This window comes from Lipotes vexillifer, unplaced genomic scaffold, assembly GCF_000442215.2.
Source record: "Lipotes vexillifer unplaced genomic scaffold, Lipotes_vexillifer_v1.1 scaffold241, whole genome shotgun sequence".
NCBI classification, from domain to species: Eukaryota; Metazoa; Chordata; class Mammalia; order Artiodactyla; family Lipotidae; genus Lipotes; species Lipotes vexillifer.
In genome coordinates, this window is record NW_006784922.1 from 2,624,625 (window position 1) to 2,639,830 (window position 15,206).

A 15,206-nucleotide genomic window follows, 5' to 3' on the forward strand; every position below is an offset into this window, starting at 1 on the left:
GGGCTTCCCTGATGGCGCAGTGGTTGAGAATCTGCCTGCCAATGCAGGGGATACAGATTCGAGCCCTGGTCTGGGAAGATCCCACATGCCACGGAGCAACTGGGCCCGTGAGCCACAACTACTGAGCCTGCACGTCTGGAGCCTGTGCTCCGCAACAAGAGAGGCCGCGACAGTGAGAGGCCCGCGCACCGCGATGAAGAGTGGCCCCCACTTGCCACAACTAGAGAAAGCCCTCGCACAGAAACGAAGACCCAACACAGCCAAAAAATAAATAAATAAATTTAAAAAAAGATTTCCCAGCAGATAAACCTTTAACTTAGAACCATCAAATTAGCTAAAGGGAAGGTTTATTTTTTTGGTCTACGAAGGAACTGGGAGTTCTAGAATTATATACAGGAACGTTAATTTATCATCCTTAGGCAAACTACATCCAAGTCCTTAACAATATCCCCAACATCTCTCTCTTGTCATTAAGGTGAATTAGACTTAGGCTTCAGGGTAACCTAAAACCGCAACAGGGATACTATTTCCATAACCTGAATGGCACCTACTCTAGGCCAGAAACTCACTGTGAGGTTTTTCACACCACATGTAAAACAAAATCTAGAGGTTTTATCAGTTTCACATCCCCTAGCAAAAGAGATCTAATAATTATAGGAAGGAGGAGAGACTGAGAACCACACTTAGCTCTGCTATCAATCAGTAATACCCTTCCACCCTCATCTAAACTTCAAAACCACAAACAGGAAAGAACCACATTCTGCCTCCACCTATAAGGCAGAGATCAGTCTCCAGCCTTTGTGAAAACTGTTGGGTTTTTTTTTTGTTTTTTTTTTTTGGCGAATGGCACAAAACAGCTACTGATTTATAAACACATGCAAATACTCACTTTTTCGGACTCATTCTAGCAAAAGAAGGAAGACGCTACTTACGGTGTTGTTTTATAGGAAGACTCTGGATACAGTCGCTTCTCGTTCACTTTACCATTGGAGGAGTAGGCCACGGGGCTGTCCACTCTCTCCCCGTAGTCAGAAAGGGGAGGAGGCATGTCTTGTGTGCCGGCAGAAACGTTTTTAACCTAAGGAAACAGTCCCAAGAGACTCAGTTATTATTTAGCCTGTAACATAAAAGGGGGAAGAAATGAAAGAAAAATATATATAAAATTATCTAATATTTATCGGGCTCATTAAATATCATTAACCTATCTGACTACCTTGTTATTATCCAGTGTTAACAGTCAAATCAGCACAGAAATGGTGCTATTGTTAGTTTAACAAATCCAGAATCAGTTACAAACAAGAAAAAAATCCAAATTCCCTGATCCTCATCCTGATGTGATTAGGTTTAATAATTATCCACCCCATCTTAGGAAGACTAATCTCATTTTATCCGGCCTAGGTCCAAGTCAGAACGAGAATTTTCATTTCTAACGAGTTCTAAGGTAATGCTTATGCTGCTGTCTGGGCACCACCCTTGGAAAACCACTAATCTAGGACAAAGAACATTGATTCTTCTCAATCCATTCACCCTATACATGGAATGTTAAAACTACGTTAAGAAGCTCAAACTGATTTCTGCTATGGTTCTTTAATAACAGATTTGTTTGTTCTCCCTTTACTTTCTCAATGGCTCTATCACCAACAGCCTACAGTCACAGCATCACTGCCTTCCCTCTCTACCTTTCTTATTCCATTCTGATGTGTGAATGAACGTGTTCTAAGAAGTAATACACATTGGAGATGATGCCTTGTTAACATGAAAGGTTTCCCAGAGAACCTTTGGGAGAAAGTTTTGTATATAATAAGCGTAGCCAATTAGAGTCTCAACATTACCTGTTAGATGTAGTAGGTCCAACACTCTAAATTTCACCTAAAAATCTTCACATTATTGCATATTACTCTGCCAGAAAAATAGTAACTGCTAAGCCCAGACAAGTCATTGAGTTGGTTTGAAGTCAAGGAATAAAACTAAGGTGTGGGGGGAAAAGAAAAAAAACACTAAAACTTATGTCTGTGAAAAAGAGCAACTTTTCAAACTTAGGGATGATGGGACTGCTTTAGCTTGGTGATGAGCACAACGGCATCCAATTACCTGGGCTCACTCCAGATCTGCCAACTACCCAACTACAAGTTCTAGAAAACCTCAATATCTTCATCTGTAAGAAATGGGGACGCTACCTGCTTCATAAAGTTGTTTTGACAATTAAATGAGATGACATTTAATTGTATCACATTTAGCACAGGGCCTTTATGAACACAGTAAAGACTCAGAAGATGCTGGTTTCTGGAATTAAAGCCATTGGATCTAAACAAAGAATTTTTACAAGTATTTGAAGGGGATGGCAGACTTTTAATTGGATTATTTTGCTATTATAAATCTTCACAATTAGATTCAACATAGCGTATGTCCCTGCCACACACACAAACTTTACATTCTGTTGTCCGTCAAGCATAGCATTAAAACGTGACCTGCTCCTTTCCTGTCACTGCACTATCACATGTCAAAAGATATTTACTTACCCACCCCTTGAAGTACACAAAGGTATTTAATCTTGATTGTTTAATATTTCCATGAGTCAGAAAGGAATGGAATCACTTCCTTCTGAAAGTGGAGTTTGGCAGCAACTGGGAAACCAGGGGGTGGGTTGCCAGGGAGTGTGCTCAGATCCCACCACAGGGGTGCCGGGTGGGAACCATTCTTGGAACCTACTGAATTCCTGAGGACTTGACACCATCACTAAGCTTCACAGGCAAATACCCGGACAAGCCAAAGGCGTATTCTTATTCCGGAGACTTCAGATTTAAAAGACCTCCCTTTCTTAAAAACCCATTTAACTCTTCTCTTTGCAAATTTAGCAGAGGGTGCAGAGCTCATGGATTTCCTACTGACCCTGGCAAACCGGAAACCAAAACCTTACAAAAGAGGTGTCTGGGTGTCTCTGCAGAGACTTCCTACTGCCCAGAATGGAATGTTCTTCCCCCTTTCTTTGCCAGCTAATCCTTAAGCGGACTTCAAGTCCTGGCTCACTACCAAGTAGGGATGGTGCCACTACCTCCCGGGGGCCTTCCACAAATGTCCCTGCTGGGTGAGGCGCCTCCCTGTCCTCCTGTCTCGCCAGCACCTGGGCATACAAACCTCCCAGCAGAGCGCGTGTGTACAGACTGTTTACGCACAGGGTGACGCTGCTCCCACACCTCTAACTTCAATGGGCAGTGGGCTGCTCTTAAAGCCACCACTGTCTGCCTGCTACAGCATGCCACATACTGAACTGAGGGATCATTTAGTAGGTACAACCTTACAGGGAAATACTATAAGCAGATAAGTTAGGGGGTCCCTGGAGAAACAGAACTAGGAATGGCTTTCTTTTTTTTTTTTTTTTTGTGGTACGCGGGCCTCTCTCTGTCGTGGCCTCTCCTGTTGCGGAGCACAGGCTTCGGATGCACGGGCTCAGCGGCCATGGCTCACGGGCCCAGCCGCTCCGCGGCATGTGGGATCTTCCCGGACCGGGGCACGAACCCGTGTCCCCTGCATCGGCTGGCGGACTCTCAACCACTGCGCCACCAGGGAAGCCCCAGGAATGGCTTTCTTGACATAAGAGAAGCCATTTTGTGATCTAAGCCTGGCCACAATGCTCACCCTTGAACAGGTCTCAGTAATTTATGATCTTGAGGGAACAAAGGAATGCAGGAACAGGGAAAAGGCACTCAAATGACAGTGCAGTGATAAGGCAGAGTCCTAGTTCCTCCTCAAGGGATACACATCATAATATATCTTTGAGTTCTGCAGGTACTAAGGACCCCCACCCAGGTGGAGGATGCAATGATGATGGTGCCACTCTTGACTTCAATCAACTAAAGCTTGGACTCTGTGGACCTTTGCCCCAATTCTATGCTGAATTCTCCTCTGCTCAAGCCCCCTCATGAAAACGCAAGTACTCTTAGCTTAAAACTTCCCTAATTTCGCTGTTCAGACAGACACTGCTTTGGAGAAGATCCCTGGTGTTCTCCTCACTTGCTGCAAGTAATAATAAACTCTTTTTTCTCCCGATCTTTGGCTTGGTTGTGTCTATTAGCTCAACAGCCACCAAGAGGTGAACCCAGTTTCCAGGGTTTTTTTTTTTCCCAGAAAAAAACCCTTTTCAGAAAAGGGGAAGCAAGGGCTCAGGGTGCTAGACAACTTTCCCAAGGACCCACACCTAATAAACGGTAAGGTGGGGTTTATATACTTCAAAGCCTCGGCTCCAATACACTGCCCCTCCCTGGGCAGCCTCCTACCTTCCTTCCTCTATGGGTCTTCAAAGCCCAGCCCAGTACCTGGCACAAAGCAGGAGCCCAGAGTTTGCCGCATAAAGGTTACTTCATTTATTACTGTTCTATTTCTACACTGTGTATATCCAACCGCCTTATCAGATGAGCCGCTCTGAGCTGATGTTTATCTCTTAGAGTCACAGCACAACTAGACTAGCCCGAGCACTGACTTCATCCTCCAGCACAGGTCTTTCATTACTTCAGCCTTTTTCATACACGTACACAAAAAAAAATTCCAAGACCATATGCTCGCTTGGGCAGAACATACACTAAAATTAGAACAATACAGAAAAGATTAATTATTAGCAGGGCCCCTGCGCAAGGATGACAGGCAAATCTGTGACGTGATACATAGTTTTGAAAAAAGACACCCAGCCAGACTCAAAGGTGAAGCAGAAGCAGCCTTTGTCCTCAAAAGGAGCTTAAGTGTCTAGAGGCAGAAGCAAAACGTATTTGTAAAACAAGGAGTAAGTTCATTTTTCTCCTTTTATGCTTCACGTTTCCCAAAAGAAAATATTACTTTTTCTCATGGTACCAATGCAAAGTGAGTATAAACCTGCTGCTTTCAAAGGACGGTGGGAGGAAGCTGGGAAGCCCCAGTGAGGAGGGACCAGTATTAGAAATTTATGAGTTCTCAGCCTGTGTTTCCTATGATGAGAAAAGGGATTTGAGACTCACTGTTATCAATGATAGGATCCCAAGCCAGTCCATAATACCTGATGATGTAGCTAAAGTTCTTTAAAACAACAACGAAACAACCCTACCATTTTAATAACTATAGTAAAACTTTAAAGACTTAGAACCTGAGAAAAACTCGGCTTAATTCTGAACAGCAAATGGTGAACAGTTTTCCTTAAGTAACTTGAAACTAGCTCTTGAAACTAACTTGAAATCAGGGGCAGAAGAAAGCAGAGTGAAAAAACACAAATGCAGGAAGATTTGCCGCCTTCTACTAAGCACTGAGGGGAAAGGAAAGTTTGAGAGTCAAGCCAGCGCTGGAACTGCTGCTGTGAAGCCAAGAGAAGCCTCGGGGCCTGGGGGGCTGATCCGGGGCTCCCACCCGCAGGCCCTCCGGCGGGGGAGCTGGGGTTCGCGGGCAGCCGTGGGGCGGAAGGGCACTGCACGTACAGAAATCCACACGGCAGCGCCCAGCTGGCCGCTCTTCACTGGGATCTGCCTGAAGAGTTCCTGGTCCTAGTGGCACCCCTGCCGCACACACAGACCTTATAAAAGGGAAAGACGAGACAGGAGAAGACAGACGGGCTGAGGCCAAGGAGAGAAAAGACCCTTAACCAATCAAAGAATGACACAGGCAGACTCTAGAGACTAAATTCAAAAAAGACAAGCACTCTCACAGACCATGTTTAAGGAGTAGGAATTATTAATTTAATGGGACAGGAAACGTTTTAGCAAGATTCACATTCCAATCAAGAAAGAACTAAAGTGTTTCTGAAATGCCGAAATGAAATAAATTCAAGTGAAATAATTTCAAAAGATCTTCACAAGAGGTAGTTATAATGAGGACAAATTTTTATTCAGAATTTAATTATACTCATTAGAAGTGTTCTATGTCACTTGTGAAAAATATCTTTGTTGGGGCTTCCCTGGTGGCGCAGTGGTTGAGAGTCCGCCTGCCGATGCAGGGGACACGGGGTCGTGCCCCGGTCCGGGAAGAGCCCACATGCCACGGAGCGGCTGGGCCCGTGAGCCATGGCCGCTGAGCCTGTGCGTCCGGAGCCTGTGCTCCGCAATGGGAGAGGCCACAACAGTGAGAGGCCCGCATACCGCAAAAAAAAAAGGAAAAATCTTTGTTAACTAACCGTCTTTGGAGAATTAATAAAAACATCGTATATCCCTGTGGGGTGCCAAGGGGAAAACAAAGAGGGTGACTCAGGGCAGCTCTCATCCCAACACCTGTCGGCACCGAGCCATCCTCCCGTGGGACCAGGATGGAGCTGCGCGATCATGCTTATCAACGCTACTGACTCACAAGCAGCCTCTCCGCCCCGACTCCTTGAAGTCAGGGGTGGAATTCAAAAAGGTCAAGAATGTTTTAGGTCAATTCACCCCTGTAAAACAAAGTTTGGGAAAAACCTTTCTCTCCACACAAATCAACTGCATTCTTCATCTGGAATGAGTACAAGCAAAAAGGAGCGAGGACAGCCACGCCCCATTTTGCTCTTGGTTCGTAGCTCACACAACACAGGAAAAGAGTCAGACTAGACCTGCATCATGAGAGGGAAGTTCATGTGTCAGGCAAAACCTGACCCCATTTGGTCCTCACCATTGCCCAGTGAGATAGGACTATCTCCATACTCAGATGAGGAAACTGAGTCTCTAAGGTCCAATTAATTTGCTCAAGCTCACACAGAAGGTGACAGCATAGAGGGAGGATGTAAACCCGGTACACCTGACTCCCAAGCTCAGCTGTTTTGGGCATAACAAACTGACACCTCAGTAATTTAAATATGGCTTGAGGTACCCATCTCATCTGGGTACTGACTATTCCCAGTAAGAAAAGGAACTATTCTCATTGCCTTCACTCCTCACCACATCCGAATAAGATACGATGTGAATCCATTTTGAAGAGTTTTATTTGCCTACTGGACTATCATTCTAAAAGCAGCTTTTGACACAAAATTACTATGATATGTGCTTAGTCATCGGGTTCCTTTTGTTTATGTCAGAGTGTAGGAACACCACCCTCCAAAGGCAAACAGAAGGGGTTTTCCTGCTTGGTAATTAAAGTGGAGAAATATACCAGACATCAGAGAGAGGAGGACCTTCATCTCAAAGTACCACGTCCAGTTTTACAACCCGAGGTCCACCTTCCCAGCCATTTGCCCTTGCACTACAAGTTTTCAAAACACTAAGTGGTCCAACTCGTTTTTCCCGTTTTGATATTTTACACTCACAGACGCTCCCCCAACAAGAGCCTCAAAACTGCCTCTGGAAAGTTCCCTCAGACTTTTCTCCACCCTTGGTGGCTTGAAGGCAAATGCTCCCAAACAGACTAATCCCACAAAGGAAGAGATCATGGACCAGGCTTGGGAAAGTCTGATTAATTTACATTGATCAGATGGCTCTGGGGATTTAGCAAACACCATGTTCCCTATCCAAACACAGGCTGCCCACAGGGAAGTACTAACATACACCAGGCAAAGGTGAATTCTGGGGCTTCCCTGGTGGTGCAGTGGTTGAGAGTCCGCCTGCCTATGCAGGGGACACGGGTTCGTGCCCCGGTCCGGGAGGATCCCACATGCCGCGGAGCGGCTGGGCCCGTGAGCCATGGCCGCTGAGCCTGCGCGTCCGGAGCCTGTGCTCCGCGACGGGAGAGGCCACAACAGTGAGAGGCCCGCATATCTCAAAAAAAAAAAGGTGAATTCTGAAGCTCCTAAGAGCTTTGGGAGGAGTGAGGTAGAGAAGCTTACACTCAGTAAGTGATCCCATTCGAGGCCCCTTGCTCTAGAAAGAAAAACCCTGGTTCAGCCTGCATTTTTTTTTTTTTTTTTTTTTTTTTTTTTTTTTTGCGGTACGCGGGCCTCTCACTGTCGTGGTCTCTTCCGTTGCGGAGCACAGGCTACGGACGCTAAGGCTCAGCGGCCATGACTCACGGGCCCAGCCGCTCCGCGGCATGTGGGATCTTCCCGGACCGGGGCACGAACCCGTGTCCCCTGCATCAGCAGGCGTACTCTCAACCACTGCGTCACCAGGGAAGCCCCAGCCTGCATTTTAACACTCGTGTATCTCATGCCAGCCTCCCCAGCAGGTGTGCCGCAGGCACAGTACACCTTAGTCCTCAGAGCCCATGCCAGCCACCACCTAGGGTTCCAAATCCCCTTCAGTTTACTGTAGTACTCCACACAACCTCAGCATTTTCTAAGCATGCCATGCCTGAAGAGACCTTATGCATACCTTAACTCAAATCCCACTGGGCTTGCAGTATTATAGCTTCAGCCTGGCTCTATGGAACAGTGGTTCTCAAAGTGTGTTCCCCAGACCAGTAGCATCAACATCACCTGGGAACTCTGGGAACTCAGAAATGCCAGTTCTCAGGCCCAATTCCAGATCCACTGCACGAGAAACACTGTGGGTGGGCCCAGCAAGCTGTTTTAACCAGCTCTCCCTGTGATTCTGATGCTTGCTAAGGTTTGAGAACTACTGATGGAGGACAGTTTTCCTCTATGTCACAGACAACTGCCCTGTTTAGACCATTATACCTATAGTTAGAATTAACTCTATTTAGTGCTGGAAATCTAGAATCCCTGCATTCAGAAAGCCACAAAGACACTCACCAGCTCTAGCACACATCCTACCTCACCTTCCATTACAACTCTCTACACCAGCCCCCCGCCAGGATGCCCTGGACAGATAGGGCCTTCCATCCTCCACGCTGCTGGGTTCTGAAGGTCAGTCCATGGATAGGACACTTCCATTCTTGTTCCATTTCACCCCAACTGAGACCACAGATAATAGTGAAACCTTTCCCAGGGTGAGAACCCGGTATACCAATTGTCGGCAGCCCACAGGAACTGCTCTTACATTAAAGAACACTTGTACTTACTAGTTGAAAATAAGAAAGCTATTCGAGTTTCTTCAGCCGTCTAACACTGATTACCACCACCGCCCGGTCCCAGTCACCTGCCCCACCTGGACCTGTTCCCCACTCCTGTGTGCAAGGAGATGATACGCAGAGCCTGTCTACACCCTTCAAAAAACATTTGCTCTTATCTCGCAGCAAGCTTACAAGTAAGAGGAAAATTCATAGTTTAACAACTGCAACCAACATTAAATGTATTTATATTTTGGGTACTCTTATCCAAGCTCCCTTATTTGATGCCATCATTGCAAATACTAACAATTATTACTCTGGCTAAAATTTATTGTGCATTAATAAATTATGTGCTGGCCCTGACCTAAGCCCTTTAATTGTTACAGGATCAGCATATACATGCTGTAGGTGGAACTTTTATTTTCCCCATTTACACATGAGAAACCTATTAAATGAAGAGACAAAGTGATTACCTTCATCAGAGTCCAAGGATACCAAAAGCTACCTAAGGCTGACCACAAAGGACAGGGTCCAGGACCCTGACCCCTCTCTACACCCAGGCGTGATCATCCTTACTAGCTCCTACCTTGAAAGGTAAACGTTGGGAACAATGCTATAACAATGCTGCATCACAATGTCAAAGCCTTAGAAACTTCTAGAAATAGGCTACCTAAATAATACACTTAGTATGTATGTATGTATTTATTTATTTATGGCTGCACTGGGTCTTCATTGCTGCACGTGAGCTTTCTCCAGTTGCAGCAAGCAGGGGCTACTCTTCGTGGCGGTGTGCAGGCTTCTCACTGCAGAGCACGGGCTCTAGGCATGAGGGCTTCAGTAGTTGTGGCACGCAGGCTCAGGAGTTGTGGCTCTCAGGCTTTAGAGCACTGGTGCAGTAGTTGTGACAACATGGGCTTAGTTGCTCTGTGGCATGTGGGATCTTCCTGGACCAGGGCTCGTCCCCTGCATTGGCAGGCGGATTCTTAACCACCGCACCACCAGGGAAGTCCCTACACTCAGCTTTTAGATCTAAACATTTCATACTTAAAAACAGGATCTTGTTTAACAAACTTTATTTACTACTTGGTAATAATGAAGAAATAGTTTATGGCATGTTCTCTCCAAACTTAGTTTATTCTTGCTTCTGACATAAATTATGTGGCATAACAAGAAAAGGTGCAACTTAAGAGACAGACAGAATATACTCCCTGAGAACTGGCATGCTGATTTCTGGTAGAGATAAGCACTTTACACATACATTATCTCATTTTAATGATAGTTTTATTAACTATGAACTATTTCCCCCAATTCTACTGGCAAAGAAAACTGAGGCTCAGAGATCTCAGAGGGAAAAAAAAAAAACACACACCAAAAAAATACAAGTTATAAAGGCAAATGTAACACTTGTCCTGCTGGTTAGTACATCAGGCTTGAGACAAATTACTGAAGCCCTCTGCAAACCTCAGTGTCCCCTTGTATAAGAATATTCACACTGTAAAGATGTATAGAGTGGCTACGCCTATAATGGCTACTTAGGAAATGGTGGTTCCTACCTTTCTTTTACTGTGACTTTTTAAAAAACTTTATTGCCAAAATTAAGACGTGAAGCTCAATCCCAAGTCAGCCTGATGTACTACACTGAAAAGAGCACTGAGAAACCAGAGTCCAAACTTCCAGCCCTGACACATCAAATCACCACGAACAAGCCTCCTTCTTACTCCTGTGTCTACCTCGCAGGCGTTCAGCTTCCTTTGTGTAAGTTCACTGAGACAGACTGGATGACTTTACCCTAAGGTCCCAGACTGCTCTCAGATTCTGTTTTCTTTCACTTTACCAAAGCCAAACCAAAACTTATTCACAGGAGCACCTGAAACTGAAGTGCATAACTTTCAGTTACTATCTCACCAGAATACTGCAGGTATCAACAAAAACTAATCTCAGGTACACACGTTTTACAATCAACTCTTTAATATTTACCGTAGGTGTGTGCTTTTCCAAAGCCAGACCCCAGTTCTAAGTACTTACTCTAGAGAAAACAAAGATGTGTGTCTTGATATTTATATTTATGACCTTCTGGAAATGCAGGTGGGGGAAGAGAGATTTGAACACAAAGATTAACATGAAATACTCATCTTCATGGGCATAAGGGTATCAGCCCCTCCCAACTCAGCTCCAGCACTCCTGGCTGAAGAGTCCCCCTACTAGCATTCTCAGTGTGTTGGCAGGACGCAGCTCCTTAAACCACAGTCCCCTGCTGTTCTGTGAGGCCAAGCTCAAAGGGGCAGAAAGGGATCTGAGTGGCGTGACACCCTCCCAGGAAAAGCCAGCAGACTACTGAGGAGCACTGGGGTGAAGCAGGCTCAGAAAGCTGCTCAGAAACACGTCCTAAGCTATTCAAATTGCACTCTGCATTTAAATCTGGTCAGATGACACACACATAAAAAATAGAAGGGCAATTACAATTAACCCATGTAGCTCATATTCAGGTAGTAAGTATTATCTACAGAGCAGTTTCTCTAGAAACCATCTCCCCACTCCACACAGTAACTGTGGGAACTGCCACACGCTGGATTATGTGAGAAGGGCCCTGCCCTTGGGCACAGTGGGTTAGTGTGAGGATGGCCGCCTGACCCAAGGCTACTTATTCATCAGGGCCCCTTCCCCAGGCAAGTCTTAGACGAAGCACTAATGTGAACAACTCAAGAGCTCTAAGTAGCTGCTTTCTGCTCCCCTTCTCCATGCGAAAATGAAGCCTACCAGGCAGGAGGGAGTCAAGATGAGAAAGCAGATCCAAATGGACTTGAAGTGCTGATTTTAGCTGTTCATGAAACACAGCCACATCCCTACCTCTGTGGCTAAGTTGTTTCAACTCTTTCTTGGATTTCATAAATCACCACCCAAAATCTTGCAGATATACTCCTCTTCTTACCTATGCTAACTTAAGTTCTGTTTTTGTCAACTGTAACTAGTACTCATGCAACACCAAAATTCTTTTCTGCACAGCCAGCTGTCTTCCTTTCAATATCCCTGTAAGGCAGACAGCCTTATATTACTGGTCTTCTACATTTTCTCACATGCATCTCACATTTGTCTTGAGAGGCAGACCAAATAATATAGCCAACTTTATAGATAAGAAAACTGAGGATCAGAAGGGATAATCTGTTTACCAAAGAATGCTGGAGTCAGGACTCAAACCCAGAGCTTTAGGGTCCAGTGCTGTTGTCCCTCCACCAGGAATTCTCCCCAAACTAGACTTCCTTGACATACATATGGGTTAAAAATAACAGAACTGATCTACCTAGAGTCACAGCAAAAGCAATGAAGCTAGAATTCAAACCCTGGTATTCCACCTCCCTGATACACTGCTTCTATTAGACAGAAGTAGAAAAGACAGCATCACACAGCAAGAGTAGAAGAAAGGGGAAGACTACCAGTCCCACAGGGCTGTTCGTCTGAGACTAAACGAAGGGTCTCCTCTAAAGCAACGCAAAAACCCTGCAGAGCCTAGTCTTCTGGCTAGTACATAGTAACATAACTTAGGGCAACGGAGAGGAAGTCCACTCAGAGTGAGAACAGCTGAGGGCACCTTCTCTGATTACAACGGAACCATTAGTTCCATTCCCAGAACTGAGAAGCACTTCAGTCATGCAATCAAGGCAACAGAAAAGGGAAGGAACACATCATGGTCTTTTCTAATTAAAGTAGGGAAGTCACTCTGGAGACAGGTCACCTCTGGGAGCAGGCAGAAGCAGGTGGATGGGAGAGTAAAAAACACATGGGGTAACGTAACTTAGACCTCGTATTGTAATTCTTGGGTAGGACGATGGGTGTTCATTATGAAAAAAATCAATAAATACAAAAAGGCTATGAATGGACCAAAGGCGACAAGGTCATGAACCAAGAACTGGGAATAATTTATTTCTGTGTACCTGAAACCAATCTGAAAAAAAAAAAAAGAAAAAGGGACAGAGAAAATGTAATCACTAAGGCTTTCCCTAAGAGCACACTGGCATGGAAATGCTAGACTAGGGCTCTAGTCCTGGCTTTGTCACATTATGTGAGCCCAGGCATGTAAATTAAAAATGCTTTCCATTTACATAACAGCTAAGTTACCTTCAACATCAATTTTTTCCATTTTCAAAAAAAAGTACCACATACTTACTGTAAGAAAATTACTTTTTACATAATTATTCTAGTCAAAAATTGGAAAAAAACTAATATGCAACAACAGGGATTGGTCAAATACATATCTACAATGGAATGTTATTAGAAAAGGTGTGTGGAACCAGAATTTCACACACCACTGATGGCTGTATAAATTGGTACATCTCCTTTGAAGGGCAATTTCTTACTATCTACCAAAGTTACAGACGTATGTATATACATACCCCTTGACTCAGTAATACTCGCGAAATTTAGCCTATAGGAGCATATATATAGACAGCCATATATACAAGTTATACAGTTTTCTTTTTTAAAATCCTATCATTGTTTATAATATTAAATAATAAATATATCCAACAATGAAAGAACGATTACATAAACCACGGTACATCCATACCACAAAGAGGCTATGAAGTGGTAAGGAAAGATCACCAAGACACACTGCAAAGTAAAAAGGGGATGTGCAGACAGAATAGTATGATCAGTACACTAACTTCTGCATAAAAAAGCAGGAAGTGTATTTTTCTTTGGTTTTATTTTCACAAAATAAAACACTGAAAGGAATCATAAGAAATTAAGAAGAGTACGTACAAGTGTGGAGAGAGGGTAAGGAAAGATACCCAGAAATGGGCAAATGGAAACACAAGGATGGCAGGGAGACTGCCTGAAAACCTGTTTTTTTAAAAAATTGTAATTCTGGCCATAGGCTTTTTACTTATTTATTTTTTTGGTTAAATTTTATTTATTTATTTATTTTTGGCTGAGTTGGGTCTTTGTTGCTGCACATGGGCTTTCTCTAGTTGTGGTGAGCAGGGGTTACTCTTCGTTGCAGTGCAGACTTCTCACTGCGGTGGCTCCTCTTGTTGCAGAGCACAGGCTCTAGGTGCACGGGCTTCAGTAGCTGTGGCACGTGGGCTCAGTAGTTGTGGCTCGCAGGCTCTAGAGCGCAGGCTCAGTAGTTGTGGTGCATGGGCTTAGCTGCTCCATGGCATGTGGGATCTTCCCAGGCCAGGGCTTGAACCCATGTCTCCTGCATTGGCAGGCGGATTCTTAACCACTGCGCCATCAGGGAAGCCCTGGCCATAGGCTTTTTAAAAACGGGTAATTAGAAAGCTTTTATCTTGCCAGAGAATACAAAAATTAAAACAGTACCACACCAACCAATGCAACAATATAAATGAATCTTATAGCATTATGTTGAGTGGACATAAAAGCATACAGGATGTAATTCCATTTATGTGAAGTTTAAGAATAGGCAAAACTGATGTGATAGGAATAAGGGGAGTTACCAACCCCTAGGGGATACTGACTAAGAGGCATAAGGAAACCTTAGACACTGGAATGTATGATATCTTGATTTAGAGGCTGGTTACAAATGGGCTTATACGTGTAAAATTTCACCAAGCCATACAATTAAATTAGTACTTAACTGTGTGTGTATAGATATACATTACACTTCAGTAAAAATTTTTAACAGTATTAAAATTGTTTTTGAGAAATATTTAATGTGATAAAAAGCCTATATCATGTTAAATCAAAAAAGGTAGAATTTTACACTGATAAGGACTATAATCATACTTCTGAATTAGAATAAGAAGTAGGAAGAGGAGGAAAGGATTAAAGAAAATACACCAAAAAGGTAACTCAGGATGGCAGAATTTTCTTTATACTTCACAGTATTTTCAAAATTATTTAGTTAAAATAATCACATTCTTTTAATTCAGAAAATGTACCAATTAACCTGGGGTTTGAGGACATAATAGAAAAAATAAAGATCTACAACTTTAATTAAAAGAGCCTTTAAACATTTAAAATACAACAACGTTGGTACAAACTTAAGTGAGTGACTGACTACAAAGGACCAGGTTAACATCCAAACAGTGAGCAAACATGGCCTGTTTATTTTACAAAGTACAAGATATCCAGAAAGGAGAGGGAAAAAAAACAACCCTAAAAATCCCTAAGAAGGCAGAGAAACCATTGTGCCGGAGATTCAGAGACAGGAAATTAGAAAATTACACATTTTCTCACAGATAATACAAAAGGACTGAAATCTGCTTAAAACACTGAAGGCTCAGCTGTTGAGGTGGCTTTGCTCTGGGGGTTCTTATCTTAAAGATTTTTAAAATTCAAGAAAGGCAGTACAATTTAATTATGAATGTCAGGATGTACCTATCCCAATG

At 43.7% G+C, this 15,206-nt stretch overlaps 1 protein-coding gene across 4 annotated transcripts in view; it reads right to left on the bottom strand.

Annotated features, from left to right (window-relative positions):
- Positions 1-15,206, bottom strand: part of OCLN (occludin) — a 49,504-nt gene that overhangs the window by 13,001 nt on the left and 21,297 nt on the right. For all 4 annotated transcript variants that reach the window (XM_007457070.1, XM_007457069.1, XM_007457071.1 and 1 more), the window contains one exon: positions 933-1,078. In XM_007457070.1, coding sequence (XP_007457132.1) covers positions 933-1,078 — 146 coding nt within the window. The remainder of the gene's footprint in view (positions 1-932; positions 1,079-15,206) is intronic.